At 54.5% G+C, this 12,190-nt stretch overlaps 1 protein-coding gene across 2 annotated transcripts; it reads left to right on the forward strand.

Moving 5' to 3' along the window:
* The first annotated feature begins 1,893 nt into the window (after positions 1-1,893).
* LOC102085160 (protein Wnt-11b) lies at positions 1,894-12,190 on the forward strand. 2 transcript variants are annotated; one of them, XM_065077341.1, is made up of 8 exons: positions 1,894-2,515; positions 4,519-4,612; positions 5,070-5,129; positions 5,832-8,348; positions 8,474-8,709; positions 9,218-9,495; positions 10,117-10,409; positions 11,097-12,190. In XM_065077341.1, exons 4-8 carry the CDS (start codon positions 8,281-8,283, stop codon positions 11,269-11,271), a joined length of 1,050 nt encoding a protein of 349 aa, XP_064933413.1. In that variant the 5' UTR covers positions 1,894-2,515; positions 4,519-4,612; positions 5,070-5,129; positions 5,832-8,280; the 3' UTR covers positions 11,272-12,190. The 2 variants fall into 2 exon arrangements, with proteins under 2 accessions (XP_064933413.1, XP_064933414.1); XM_065077342.1 differs by having other exon boundaries at positions 1,894-2,507.

Consider the following 12,190-nt stretch of genomic DNA (forward strand, 5'->3'; position numbering starts at 1 on the left):
ACTTCTCCTCAGCAGGGTCCCCTGTCCCCAGGTGGCACCCGAGCTCCCTGTGGCAGGGACGTGCTGTCCTGTGTGCCCAAGAAGCAGCAGGTGGGTGAGCTCAGCCCGTCCCCAAAGCCATGGCAGCCTCACCCCCAGTCTGGGTGCTTGGTGACATTGCAGGGACACTCCTCGGGGCTGCCTGGCCAGACCCCAAACTGCTACTGCTGCCTTGGGTGGGTGTTTCTGATGCATTTTGTCTGTTCCTCATTTAAACCCCCTCCCAAGCTGTACTTTCCGTGCCCATCACCATCAGATCTCCTGCCCTTTGTGCTGCTTCTTCACCGGTTCCCACCACCCTCTTCCTCTCCTTAAGGCTTGCGGAGGGCTGGAGCCTCGTAGCCACCAGGGCTGGGGACTGATGGGGACACCAGTACCACCGCGTGCTTAGTCTGGGCTTACTGGGTGTTCTGGAGCTGTGTTTATCCAGCCCTGCTGACACGGGTTGCATCAAGTCCCCATGGGCCAGCAGCAGTTGGTGGTTGACCCATGTGGGGACAGCGAGCTGTTGATGCCCCCAGGTTTTCTCCAGCGATTAGAGCATCTTCTAAAGCGTGGACTGAAAATAAGAGATCCTGGGTCTGGCTTTGCCCTTCAGGGAAGGCCAAAAATGTTGCATTTTAATGTCAAGCTGTAAGGCAGGAGGAGTATAAATTTTGGTCTAAAGAAGAAAAAAAAGGCAGTCGTGGTTAAAATACTGTGACCGTTTACAAATTTTTGTAGAGAACTAATTGAGAAATCTAACAAAACTCATTCTTTCCAGTGGAAAGCTTCCACATTTCACTGGATCTGCATTTTCAAAGAAAAATAGATCTTATCAAAAATTTCCAACTAGCTATTCCGCTAACTCATGCGGAAATTACCTTGTCTGTAACTAACTTCAGTTAGAGGACTCTTTCTTTTTCTCCTTTGTCCCTTTTTCTCCATGGAGTTGAGAGCCAGAGCTGCAGGATCTCCAGATCACTGGTTGTCAGGCATCCCTGCTCGAGCTGCCCCTGCCCAGCAGAGCTGAGAGACGGCTCCTTGTCCCCCGGGCTCCTCGTCCCCTGAGCTCTGGGTTTAGAGGGAGCACAGGTCAGCCTAAATCTCCCCAAATCTCTGTTGTAAGCTACTGCAAGATAATGAGCTTTAGGCTGTTGCAAGGCGTGAAGCAGCCAGAGCAGAACTCAGGTAAGTCCACATCAGTGCTCAGGCAGCAGCAGAATGGCTCTTTATTTTAATTTTGTTTATTTGTTTTATTTTTTGCTGATATTGCTGCAATGTGTGTTCCTAAATGCAGTTGATCTTGTAAACCACTGTCCTCTTACCCAGCTCCCTGCAGCCGGGTGGTTTCTATGTGCTCCTGGCTAATGCAACACTTGCTCTGCAGCTTCGGGATGGGGCAGGAGGCTGGTGGCAGTGGCTTGTCCCCCTGTGTCACCTCTGGGCCACCAGCCTGCCTGTCCCTGCCGTTCTGCTGCTGCTTTCCATTATCTCGCTGCCACAGCTGCTGTGCGTGACTCAACAGAACTCGCCGGCAGCTGTTTCCAGCCCGGTTGCTGAGGTTGGGCATGTGATTCATGACACTTTCTTTGTCTCTGGTGGGGCTCCGGCCAGGCTGGGACCTGCCACCAACCCCTCCAGCACAGGGACCTTCACCCAGAGGAGCCTCTGGTGGGAACAGATGAGGAACGTGGCTGCCAACATCTCCCCAGCCTTGCAAAATCCTCCATTGCCTCCTGCAGCATCGCTTGCCCAGGCTGCTGGGGGAAATGCAGACGCTGACAGATGTGCTGCATCTGGATGCCCCAGCCCAGCTGTCCCTGGGGACAGGGTGTGCTGCAGAGCCCACTCTGCCTGCCATGGGACAGTGTCACAGCCGCAGGCAGCCCAGGTCACAGCAGCTCCAGGGGTGTCACCAGGTCCTCTGTCTCCTCACAGCTTGAACCCACAGTCCCTGGTCCCAGCAAGGGGACATCTCTATGGACGCCCATGGGAGCAGCGTCACGGTGAGGGAGTGAAGCCACGGGACCAGGAGAACCTGTCCTGTGGTGAGGTCACCGACGTCAGCGTGACGTCGGAAAGAGGAAGGAGGACGGTTTCGCTAAAGGAAAGCAGCCATCTGCAGCAGGACGGTCACCTGGTACCCCGGGTGGCGCTCACTGGTGTCCCCAGCCTGTGGAGGGGATGGAATGCTCTGAGGTGCCAGCCCACAGCAGGGACCCCGTCTACAACCTCTGGGACATGGCTGGAGCACATGACCTGCATCCTCAACAGGACGTCAGCACCACGTGACATCGTGCCATCACCACCTGTGTCACCGCAACCGGCACTGTCACAGCCTCCCAGGCAAAGGGGTGTGAGTCCTCAGGTGGTGGGGGAGCACTGAGGTCACCAAGGACTTGAGGGGACAATGAGCACATTGGTGGCAGGGGAACCCCTGGAATGTCCTCGTAGGAAGCTGCCTCGAAGCCAAAAGCTGTTGCAAGGTGGGATGGTACGTGGGGTTGTAGCACAGAGGGTGTTAGTCTCGTCTTCCAAATAAGTGACAGGAGCAGAGGAAACAGCCTCAAGTTGCGCCAGTGGAGGTTGAGGTTGGATGTGGGAACAATTTCTTCCCCAAAGGGCTGTGGGGCATTGGAACAGGCTGCCCAGGGCAGTGCTGGAGTCACCAGCCCTGGAGGGTTGGACAGACGGACATGAGGTTCTCAGGACATGGGGCAGGGACAGGGTGGGTTATGGTTGGACTTGATGATCTTGAGGGTCTTTTCCAACTGAAATGATTCTGTAATTCCATGCAGAGGGTTCCCGTGTAGTTACACAGGTCACAAAACACCCGTGGGCGTTTCCTTTGGCCCCTGTCTGAGCCCCAGTAGCGGAGGACACAAAACTTTGGCCATCCAGGACAACTATTTGATATCTCTCTGCCAATTACCTTAATCCCAGGAGCAAATTCTGTGTGCAGGAAAGCCCCGACCGGTGTCAGGTCTTCTTCTGCCTGTTCCTCCTGGAGCTTTCCCCTCCTGGCCGTGTCCCCAGGGCAGCCACCCCCAATGGGGGGGACATTTCTCAGTGTCCCTCCCAGCTCCTCTCCTGCCCCCCTGGCCTTTCCCTCCGCTCTGCACCCACAGACAAGTCCCTGGCTGCACTTTGTCCCGCGGTGGCTCTTGCGGAAGGGGGAAGCCTTTCTCCTGGCTGGGGATCCCCTCCTGCCCTCCTCCTTCCCCAAGAGAGACCCGACGCAGAGGGGGAAGGGCTATTTTTAGCACTTACCCTATGGTTATTTCAAGAGTTGAACTAAGAGGAATTGACATGAAATGAAGGATTGCTTTTGCTATAAAAGGAAACTGTTTTTTTTCTTCTTTTTTTTCTCCTACCACTAAGTCATGGCAAGACTTTTCTGCGAAGGGGGCATGGTAAAAATCACCTTTTGTAGGAGGCAGCAAGTTGGAACAGGAGACTGGCATCAGAAATCATAGGAAGATAGAATCACAGAATGGTTTGGGTCAGAAGGGACCTTAAAGATCATCTAGTTCCAACCCTCTGGCCATGGGCAGGGACACCTTCCACTAGACCAGGTTGCTCAATGCCCAACCTGGCCTAGAACCCTTCCAGGGACGGGGACACAGGACACTGTTCCCAACGCTGGTTTTGGGGGACTTTGCCCAGTGCCCACAGTAACCTCGCATTCCAGATCTCAAGCCCATTTGCCATGCTCCAGCTCCCAGACTAAGAGAAGATGGTGGCCTTTGAAAGCAAAAGCACTGGCCAGAAGGTGGCAATATCCCCTCTCCTTTCTGGGCCTGGCAGAGATGAGGCAGAACGATGGTAACTGGGAGGTACTGGAGTCCCTGCATCTCTCTGGCTGGAGAGGGTGGTGGCTGGTGGGACATGCCCAGCACATGGGATTGCGTTTGCTTGGCAACTCCTGCCTTGGACCTGCTTCATCGAATTACTGTCCCCCCTCTGCCCACGGAGCACATGATGCCCCAAAAAAAGCACCCAGTCACCTCCCCATCCTGACAAAAAGCAGCTTTTCCTGCTCAGAAAATTCCTAATCCCTCCAGAAGCTGCTCAGATTTCCCCGCAATGTCTCCCCTCAGGGGCCAAGGCATTTCCCCATTCCCCAAGGCCGAAAAGGGAACTTACAGAGAATATGGTTTCATGATATTAAAATCCTCTGGGTTAGAGGGAAAGGAGCACGAGGGAGAAGTGTGGACACGGTATCTGATCGTGGGTCAAGGTAAGAGAAAGATCGGTAGCAGCCATGAATGGGAAGGTGGGATGTCAAATAAATATCAGGGACTTCCAGAATGTAGTGAGGACTGAACTGAGTTGGGAAAGGTGAAAGCTGAACCGTGTCACTGTGGTGAGGCCAGTCTGATTTCAGTCTCACCAAACACAATGAACAATTTCATGGCAAAGGACCCCAGGTCCTGTGATGTGTATGAGCAAAATCCATCACTCCAGGGGTTTAACAGGGGCTGTTTCTCACTGCAGAACCCTCGCTAGAAGCTGACCAGGTTCGGAGGTGAGGGTCATCTCTGCCATGTGCCACCTGGATCTCACACGGGATGGCAGCTCCAAGCCCCAGGTACAAAGAGCAACAGCAGCTTTCTTAAATATCGGAGATGCTGGAGGAGACTTTGGGCTGGTGGGGGAGTGGCTGAGTTGGGCTGACAACCCAGGGGCTTGCAGAAAACGTAGGGAATTGTCTCCTGTCCTACAGCACTGGTGAGTTCTGGCCCTTGGAAGGTGTCAACCAAGCGCAGGATCGTGGCGGGTGAAGGGTCTTAGCAGCAGATCGTGTGGGATTCACCGTCCCTGGAGGGGTTTAAAAGATGAGGTTCTTGGGGACATGGTTTAGTGCTAGAGTTAGGTTGTGTTTGGACTCGATCTTAAGAGTCTCTTCCAACCAAAATGATTCTGTGATTCTGTATGTGGGCTGGGTAGTGGTGATACCCTTCCCCTGGCTCTTTCGTATGGCATGGTGCAGCTCCAACCCCTCGCACACACTTGTGTGTCAAACCCGTCTGTGCATTTTGTCACAGGTACTTGGAGGCCGAGTGCAGTTCTGGGGCAGAGAGCTGCTTCATGAGCATCACCTCAAGGTAACACTAAAAAAAAAAGAAGTAAATTGCATGTGGGAGACAGTCAGTGTTTGAATTATGCCTGGGACCACCAGAAAGCCTAGAGAAGCTCCAAGTGCTCCTGACGATGGATGAATTCTGCCAAGATGCCTGTGCCCAGTCCCCCCTTGGGCTGTGTCACCTGTCCCACAGCTGGGGACCACAAACAGCTCTAGCAGTGTCTGACATGTCCCCACATCTTCCTCTGTGGGGCAATGACCGTGGCAGGAGAGGGCAGCGGTTGGGCAGGACCTGCCCTGATGTCCCACAGGTGCTGGTGGGCTCTGGGACCTGACGCTTGGTCTGAAGGGATTTGGAGCAGCATGTGCTGCAGGAGAGAGGGTGCACATTGCTACCTTAGCCCACTACATCAGGGTGTTGTTATTTTAACCAGCTTAGTCCTCATTTTAGAGACAAAAACCAAAACATGGGGTTTGGTGACTACGGAATATAGGTTTGGGTTATCCCTTGTCCTCTCCAACAAGGACTCTGGGGAACTGATTCTTTGCTACTCCAGCCAAAAGAAAAGTCATTTTTCAGCTGACAAGAGCTTGCTGTAACTTTGGAGCCCTTTGGTGTCAGCCCACGGGCATCAGGGAGAGGAAGGTTAACAGGATCAGAGCCAGCTGGTTCCAGGGACACTGAATACAGCATCTCTTTCTTTTCTCTCTGTGCTTTAATTAGGCGTCGTGTAACTCCGCTTGGGATTTGGGAGGGACCTCGACATGTTCCTAGCAGGACCCTTCCTCATGGGCCATCGCTCCAGCACAAAGTACCTTGTGGACTTTTCAACCCCGGGGAGCAGTTTGGGGAGGTCAGCAATTCAAGCTGCGTGTCCTGGGTTTAGTGCAAGTCAAAGGGAGGCCATGGGCGGCTGCAAACCAACCACCCACTCGTGTCCTGCCAAGGGAAAACCCGTTCCAGTGAAGAAGGAAGCTGCATGGCAAGGCAGAAAGCAGAAGCCAGGTCTGCAACCTGTGACTGTTTCCAAATGAAGCTGGTGTCAGCTGGGCTTGTGTCTCAAATGTCACCTCCCACTGTGGAAAGCATCAGCCCACCTGGTTCCTGAAGGTCCTCACAGCAGCAAGGTTGCACTTTTGGTTTTCTACTCACAGAAAGGAAAGATTCAGAAAAAAAAGCCACCTTGTGACAAGCATGTGCCAGCCACGGAAATGTCACCCCACCCCAGCCCCTGTCCAAGCAGGCACCGTTTCCCCAGCTGTGTCATTTCTACCAGCTGTAATCTGGTCCCTGCGATGAAACGGGCACTTCTGCAGCTGGAACCCGTGCCCGGCGCTGGCTCAGGGCCGTGCACACACCGGTTTGCACCAGGCAGACTCCCCTCGGGGCTGTCTGTGCGACAGCCGGGGGACTTCAGGCTCATTTTCTTGGCCTGGAGAGGCAAACTGCTGTGAAAGCTGGTTGTGCTGTTCTCAAGAGCCTGTACACATCAAGGCATTAGTCCTGGTCCAGAAAGCCCAGCAACAGACAAGGCAAAGTCCTCCAGCTGTCCCCCGTGTACTTCAGGGTGCTGAAGGCACCAGAAAACCCAATGCCCACTCCAGACTGGGGTTTGCAGCTCTGACAAGCTAAAGATAGCCCCATGCTGAGTCAGATCCTGCTCCCACTACGTTTTCTAATGGGCCCGTTTAGTTTTGGGGCTGTTTCTTGAGTCAGCGTGGGCAGGGCAGCCCTTGCATTGCAGCCCAGCACCTTCCTGTGGCAGAGAGGTGGCTTTAACCCCGTTGCTTTGAAATGGTTTTGTGGGCTGAAGGGTGGGAGTGTTTCCACACGTCCCCTTCTGCTCACCCTCTTTCTCTGCAGTTACAAAACCTATTGAGCAGCTGCTGGTGCCCTGACTGAGGCGAGGGGTCAGTAAAAGGGTTTGTCAATAGGAAAATGGGCTGAAGCTGTGAAGTTGGTGTCTCTAGGCAGGACTTCCCCAAATTCAATCAGCTTCACAGAGTCACAGAATGACTGGGGTTGGAAGGGACCTCTGGAGATAATCTAGTACAACCCACCTGCTAAAACAGGTTCACCACAGCAGATCACACAGGAATGTGTCCAGGTAGGTTTTGAACGTCTCCAGAGAAGGAGACTCCACAGCCTCCCTGGGCTTCAGCCCCAGTGCAGCCTTTGGCTGGGTCATCTCCTGGCTGGTGAGACCAGTGTCCACACCTTGATTGATTCCTATACATGTATATATACATCTGGAGTCTTGGTTATTGCAGAGTCCTGGCTGTCCTACAGAGAAAGAGGGGGCCGAAAGCTGAGACTTTCATTCCTTCTGGGTCAAAATATGGGCTTTTTTTAATCAAAGAAAATAAGAAAAAAGCCAAAAAATTAACATAAGTCCCTTCTCTCCCTTACTGATGTGCCAGGCACAGGATGAGCTGTGGATCCGTGTTCGCATCTGATGCCTCTCCTGAAGATGCTGAAGGTGGAGACCACCACAGCTCTGCAGTGTGCAGCATTTCTAGGCCTTGCAGGGACACAAATGGTTCTGGGGCACCCAAACGCTCAGGGGGGTGACGTGCCCCATGTCCCCCACCTCCCCATGGCGCAGAGCCACCCTGTTCTGCAGCGGGTCATCTCCTCAGCATTTCCCAGGGGCTGTTTTGGGGATGGGGGCAGCTAATAACAGCTGGAGCCCCCCTCTACCTCCCTATCCCACCCTCCCCCTCGGCTCTAACCCGCTGTGAATGGCACCGAAACCGCCTTTGTTCCCCTCCCCCGGGGGGCAGGACCGCGCTGCCCGCGGCTACAAAAGGGGAAGGCGGCGCCGAGCGGATCCGGTCCGGCCCCGGCCCCATCCTTGGTGTCAGCACCAGTCCTGTCCCGGCCCCGGCCCCGGTGCTGGCTCCCGGCTCCATCCCCAGTGTCAGCCCCGGTCCTGACTCCCGGTCCCGGCTCCATCCCCGGTCCCATCCCCGGTGTCAGCTGCAGCTCTCCCAGCCCCGGTCCCGGTATCCTCCCTGGTCCAGGTCCCAGCGTCATCTCCATCCCTGGTCCCAGTCCTGCTCTGGTCCCCAGTCCTGCCTGGTCCCATCCACAGTCCCAGCCCTACCCCCGATCCCGGTCCCAAGCAATCCCAGCTCCATTGTTAGCCCCTGTCCTGGTGCCATCCCCAGCCATGGGCTCCTTCCCTGCCGCCGCTGTGCTGCTCTGCCAGCTGGGGCTCTCTGCAGCCATCCAGTGGCTGTGAGTACTGCCCCGGGGGGCTGCACCCCCTCCCTGTGCCCCTCTTTGGGGCTCCCCCTCTCGGGCTGGGTCCCCAGAGTGGTGCCCGTGGTTCCCTCTCGCTGACACCCATCCTGTCCCCACAGCGGGCTGACGGAGAGTGGCAGCGGGGTGGCCTGGAACGAAAGCCACCACTGCCGGCTACTCGCCGGACTGGTACCCGACCAGTTCCAGATGTGCCGGAGGAACCTGGAGGTGATGCCCAGCATTGTCCGGGCCGCCCGCCAGACCAAGAGCGTCTGCCAGAAGAGCTTCGCAGACATGAGGTGGAACTGCTCCTCCATCCAACGTGCCCCCAGCTTTGGCCCTGACCTGCTGAAAGGTAATGAATGTTTTCCCCCTGATGTGTTTGTGCTCCTGTGTCTGACCCAAGGAGCTTTCCAGGCAGGCAGTGCTTTAACAAAAAAAAATAAGAGAGAAAATAAGAAAGGATGGTTGGACTAGATGACCTTTGAAGGTCCCTGCCAACCCAAACTATTCCATGATTCTAACATAAAGTGCTGCTGTTCAGCTGATGGGCGTCAATTCTGGAGAAACTTGTTGCCATTACACTGGTGTTAATCCTGTGCAACTTGGACCTCTATTTCAAACCAAAACAGCTGCTAAAGGCTCCAAAAAAAAGCGGGAAGGGGTGGGGGCAGAGGCTGTTTACTGAGACCATAATACAGTAGCTGGCACAGGTTAAAAATACAGCACAAGAAAAAGGCTGGGCCTTGGTGTTTTTCTGTTGCAAGAAAACAAAACCAAAATCCCTCATTTGCATTGTGAGATCTCTGAGAGGAGGGTTTGGCTGGGTAGGGTGGAAGGACACATCCCTCTCTGCTTCCCAGGAACCCGGGAATCCGCCTTTGCCTACGCCCTGGCCGCCGCCGCCGTGCCGCACTCCATCGCCCGAGCCTGCGCCTCGGGAGAGCTCCCGCTCTGCTCCTGCGGCCCCGGCCCCTCCGAGCTCCCCGGCCCGGGCTTCAGATGGGGCGGCTGCGGGGACAACCTGCCCTACGGCCTCCAGCTTGGTGCCGCTTTTGCTGACAGTCCTTCAAAATCCAGCAAGATGGGGACACAAGCGCTCAGGGCCATGAACCTGCACAACAATGCAGTGGGTCGGCAGGTGGGTATGGGCGACAGGTGGATGTGGGACAGGTGGGGACGGTGCCCACCACAGGTGCTGCAGCCCAGCACAGCTTCCAGCAGCCCGGGGAGCAGAGGTTCCCTCTGTAAGACACTGGGCAGGTTGTGTGGATGCTGTCCTTAAAGTCAGGAGGCAACTACATGGTTAAAACAGAGCTCCATGTGTTTGCAGAGCCATCCCCCACTGCTACCCTACCCAAACATCCTTGCACCCTTCCCACAACAAGATGTTTTCCACTTCACACCAGTACTTCCAGTACCTCTTCCCGCCCCTCTGATGGGAGCAGAGGCCCATCAGCTCCAGCTGGGCTCCCCAGAACGGGCGGTTCCCCAGGTGGGGATGTGGCCATCCCACACCCATCTTGGTGGGGGAAGCCACCCGCCCCTGGCCGGGGATGTCCCCAAGGGTCAAGTTCTTATCAGCAGGGGATTGAAGCAGGGCTGTGTCCTTGATTGCCCCATTATATTCATTTAAAGTTGGCAGTAAGCCCTGAGCACTTTCATCTCTCAAAACTTCCCATAGATACTTTTGCAAATTAATCACTAGGGTGGGTACAAGGAGAAAGCAGAAGGAAATTGATCTGTTTTCCTGTCTCTGCAGGTGCTGAGCGACTCCCTGGACACCAAGTGTAAATGTCACGGCGTTTCAGGCTCCTGCTCAGTGAAGACCTGTTGGAAGGGGCTGCCCAGCCTGGAGGAAATCGCCTCTGAGCTCAAGTCCAAGTACCTGGCAGCCGTCAAGGTGACCCACCGGCTCGTGGGGCCCAGGAAGCAGCTGGTGCCCAAAGAGACGGACGTCAGGCCAGTGACGGACACAGATCTGGTTTATCTCATCAGCTCTCCCGACTACTGCACGCCAGATGTTCACCTGGGGTCTCTGGGCACACAGGACAGGTAAGAAACTGCTGCAGAGACTCAGCCTCCCATTTTATGATTAACTAGATTTTAGTTTAAACGTGTCACTGCACAGGAGCAATTCTGATTCCTGTGTTTCTTAACATACTACAGTGCTGCTTTGCTTTATCTGTCTAAGTATTTCACATAGTACAATTCTGGCAAGGTATTACCTTAAAATTGTGGTTATATGCAGTATTTTTTCCCTCATTGTTTTTGAACTTGTTTTTTTTTAATATGGGAGGCAAAGGCAAGCAAAATTGCTATATGTTATGTATTTAATTTCTATGGAAAGAATATAAGTAGTTATAAAATTATATAATCAATCATTCTTAGTTCAAATATTTTATAGCCTACTACATTTTCAAAGAAGAGTTTTTAATGTGTGGGGATTTTTTCCACACACATTTTAGAATCCTAATCTCAAACAAACCAACCCCAGAAGTCTTTCCAGACTACTTTAGCGTCTTAGCGTCTCGCTGCCTCCTGCCACGGGCACGTCAGCGCTGGGCGGGGGCCAGGGCAGGTGGCTGTGGTTGGCACCAGCACCGTGGTGGTGGACAGAATCATTGAATCATAGAATTGTTTTGGTCAGAAGAAACCCCCAAAATGGAATCCAACCATTAGCCTATTTTTGGCACAGACTCACATCCCTCAGAACCCCATTGTGCATCCTCCTCTTGACAGGCAATGCAACAAGACCTCCATGGGCAGCGACAGCTGCAACCTGATGTGCTGCGGCCGTGGCTACAACACCTACACGGAGGAGGTGGTGGAGAGATGTCACTGCAAGTACCACTGGTGCTGCTATGTGGTGTGCAAGAAGTGTCGGCGGAAGGTGGAGAGATACGTCTGTAAATAACGCCGGAGGCTCCGGGCAGGCGGGAGGGCTCTTGCACCGGGCATGGCTGGAGATCCAGCGCCAACTGCAAGGGATGCCGTGAGCTACGGCAACACGGTGCGGTGTGGGGAGCCTGGACTCTCGCATTGCCACGGAAAACCTCAAACTGAGACACGTGGGGAAGCCCAAGGCCCAGACCTCGGCTCCATCGCTCCGGAGCAAGACAAAGGGCCGCCCTCCCACGGCCGGTGGGGAGAGACCAGCCCTCGGTCTCCAGCTGGTGACAAGCCATTGATCCCTCACACACACAGGCCCTTTTCTCTGGGGGTGAATGGGGACCCTGGGCTGATATTGTCCCTCTGCAGGAGGTTTCTGACAGTGGCCTGAAAGCCGGGAGTGATGGATGGGATGAGGGGGCAGAGAGTTGCCCGTTGGGAGAAGAAAATTTCTTTGGGTGAGGGGGCCATGGGCGGCTGCTTTAGGGGAAGGTTTCTGCTGTGGGCTCACCCAGCACCACCATGTTCCTCCTCAGGGGCAAATACTGGTCCAGGGCCATTGGCAGCACCTGAAATGAAGACCAAGAGCTCATCAATCCTCCCCACGACCCACATGGAGGTTGTTGCTGCTCTCACGGTAATGAGCCTTTGCCTGTGACGGATGATGGCAGACAGACAGACAGACGTAGGGACAGCAGCAGTCCCTGGGGCTGCCCAAGATGGGCAGCGTGGCAAAGCTGTGCTCATCTTTTAGACCACAAAGGTCTCCAGCCTGCTCCTTCCACCCCCTTGACATCAGCCATGCTGGCACTCTGGCCTGGAGAGAGGACACAGCTCCAGGGCCCTTGGGAAATGAGATCTTTAACCGCTGTACTTAACGAAAGTGGGACTCCAGTGTGCGTTCTTTAAATAAATGTATTATACCATATCTCTCTGTGATGTGT

Source organism: Columba livia, chromosome 12 (genome assembly GCF_036013475.1).
Source record: "Columba livia isolate bColLiv1 breed racing homer chromosome 12, bColLiv1.pat.W.v2, whole genome shotgun sequence".
NCBI lineage: Eukaryota > Metazoa > Chordata > Aves > Columbiformes > Columbidae > Columba > Columba livia.

Bases quoted from the DNA above. Each gene is read 5' to 3' on its own strand.
- LOC102085160 (XM_065077341.1), top strand. From the start codon at position 8,281: ATGGGCTCCTTCCCTGCCGCCGCTGTGCTGCTCTGCCAGCTGGGGCTC. The intron at 8,349-8,473 runs GTGAGTACTGCC...CTGTCCCCACAG, and splicing joins TCTGCAGCCATCCAGTGGCT to CGGGCTGACGGAGAGTGGCA. The intron at 10,410-11,096 runs GTAAGAAACTGC...TCCTCTTGACAG, and splicing joins TCTCTGGGCACACAGGACAG to GCAATGCAACAAGACCTCCA.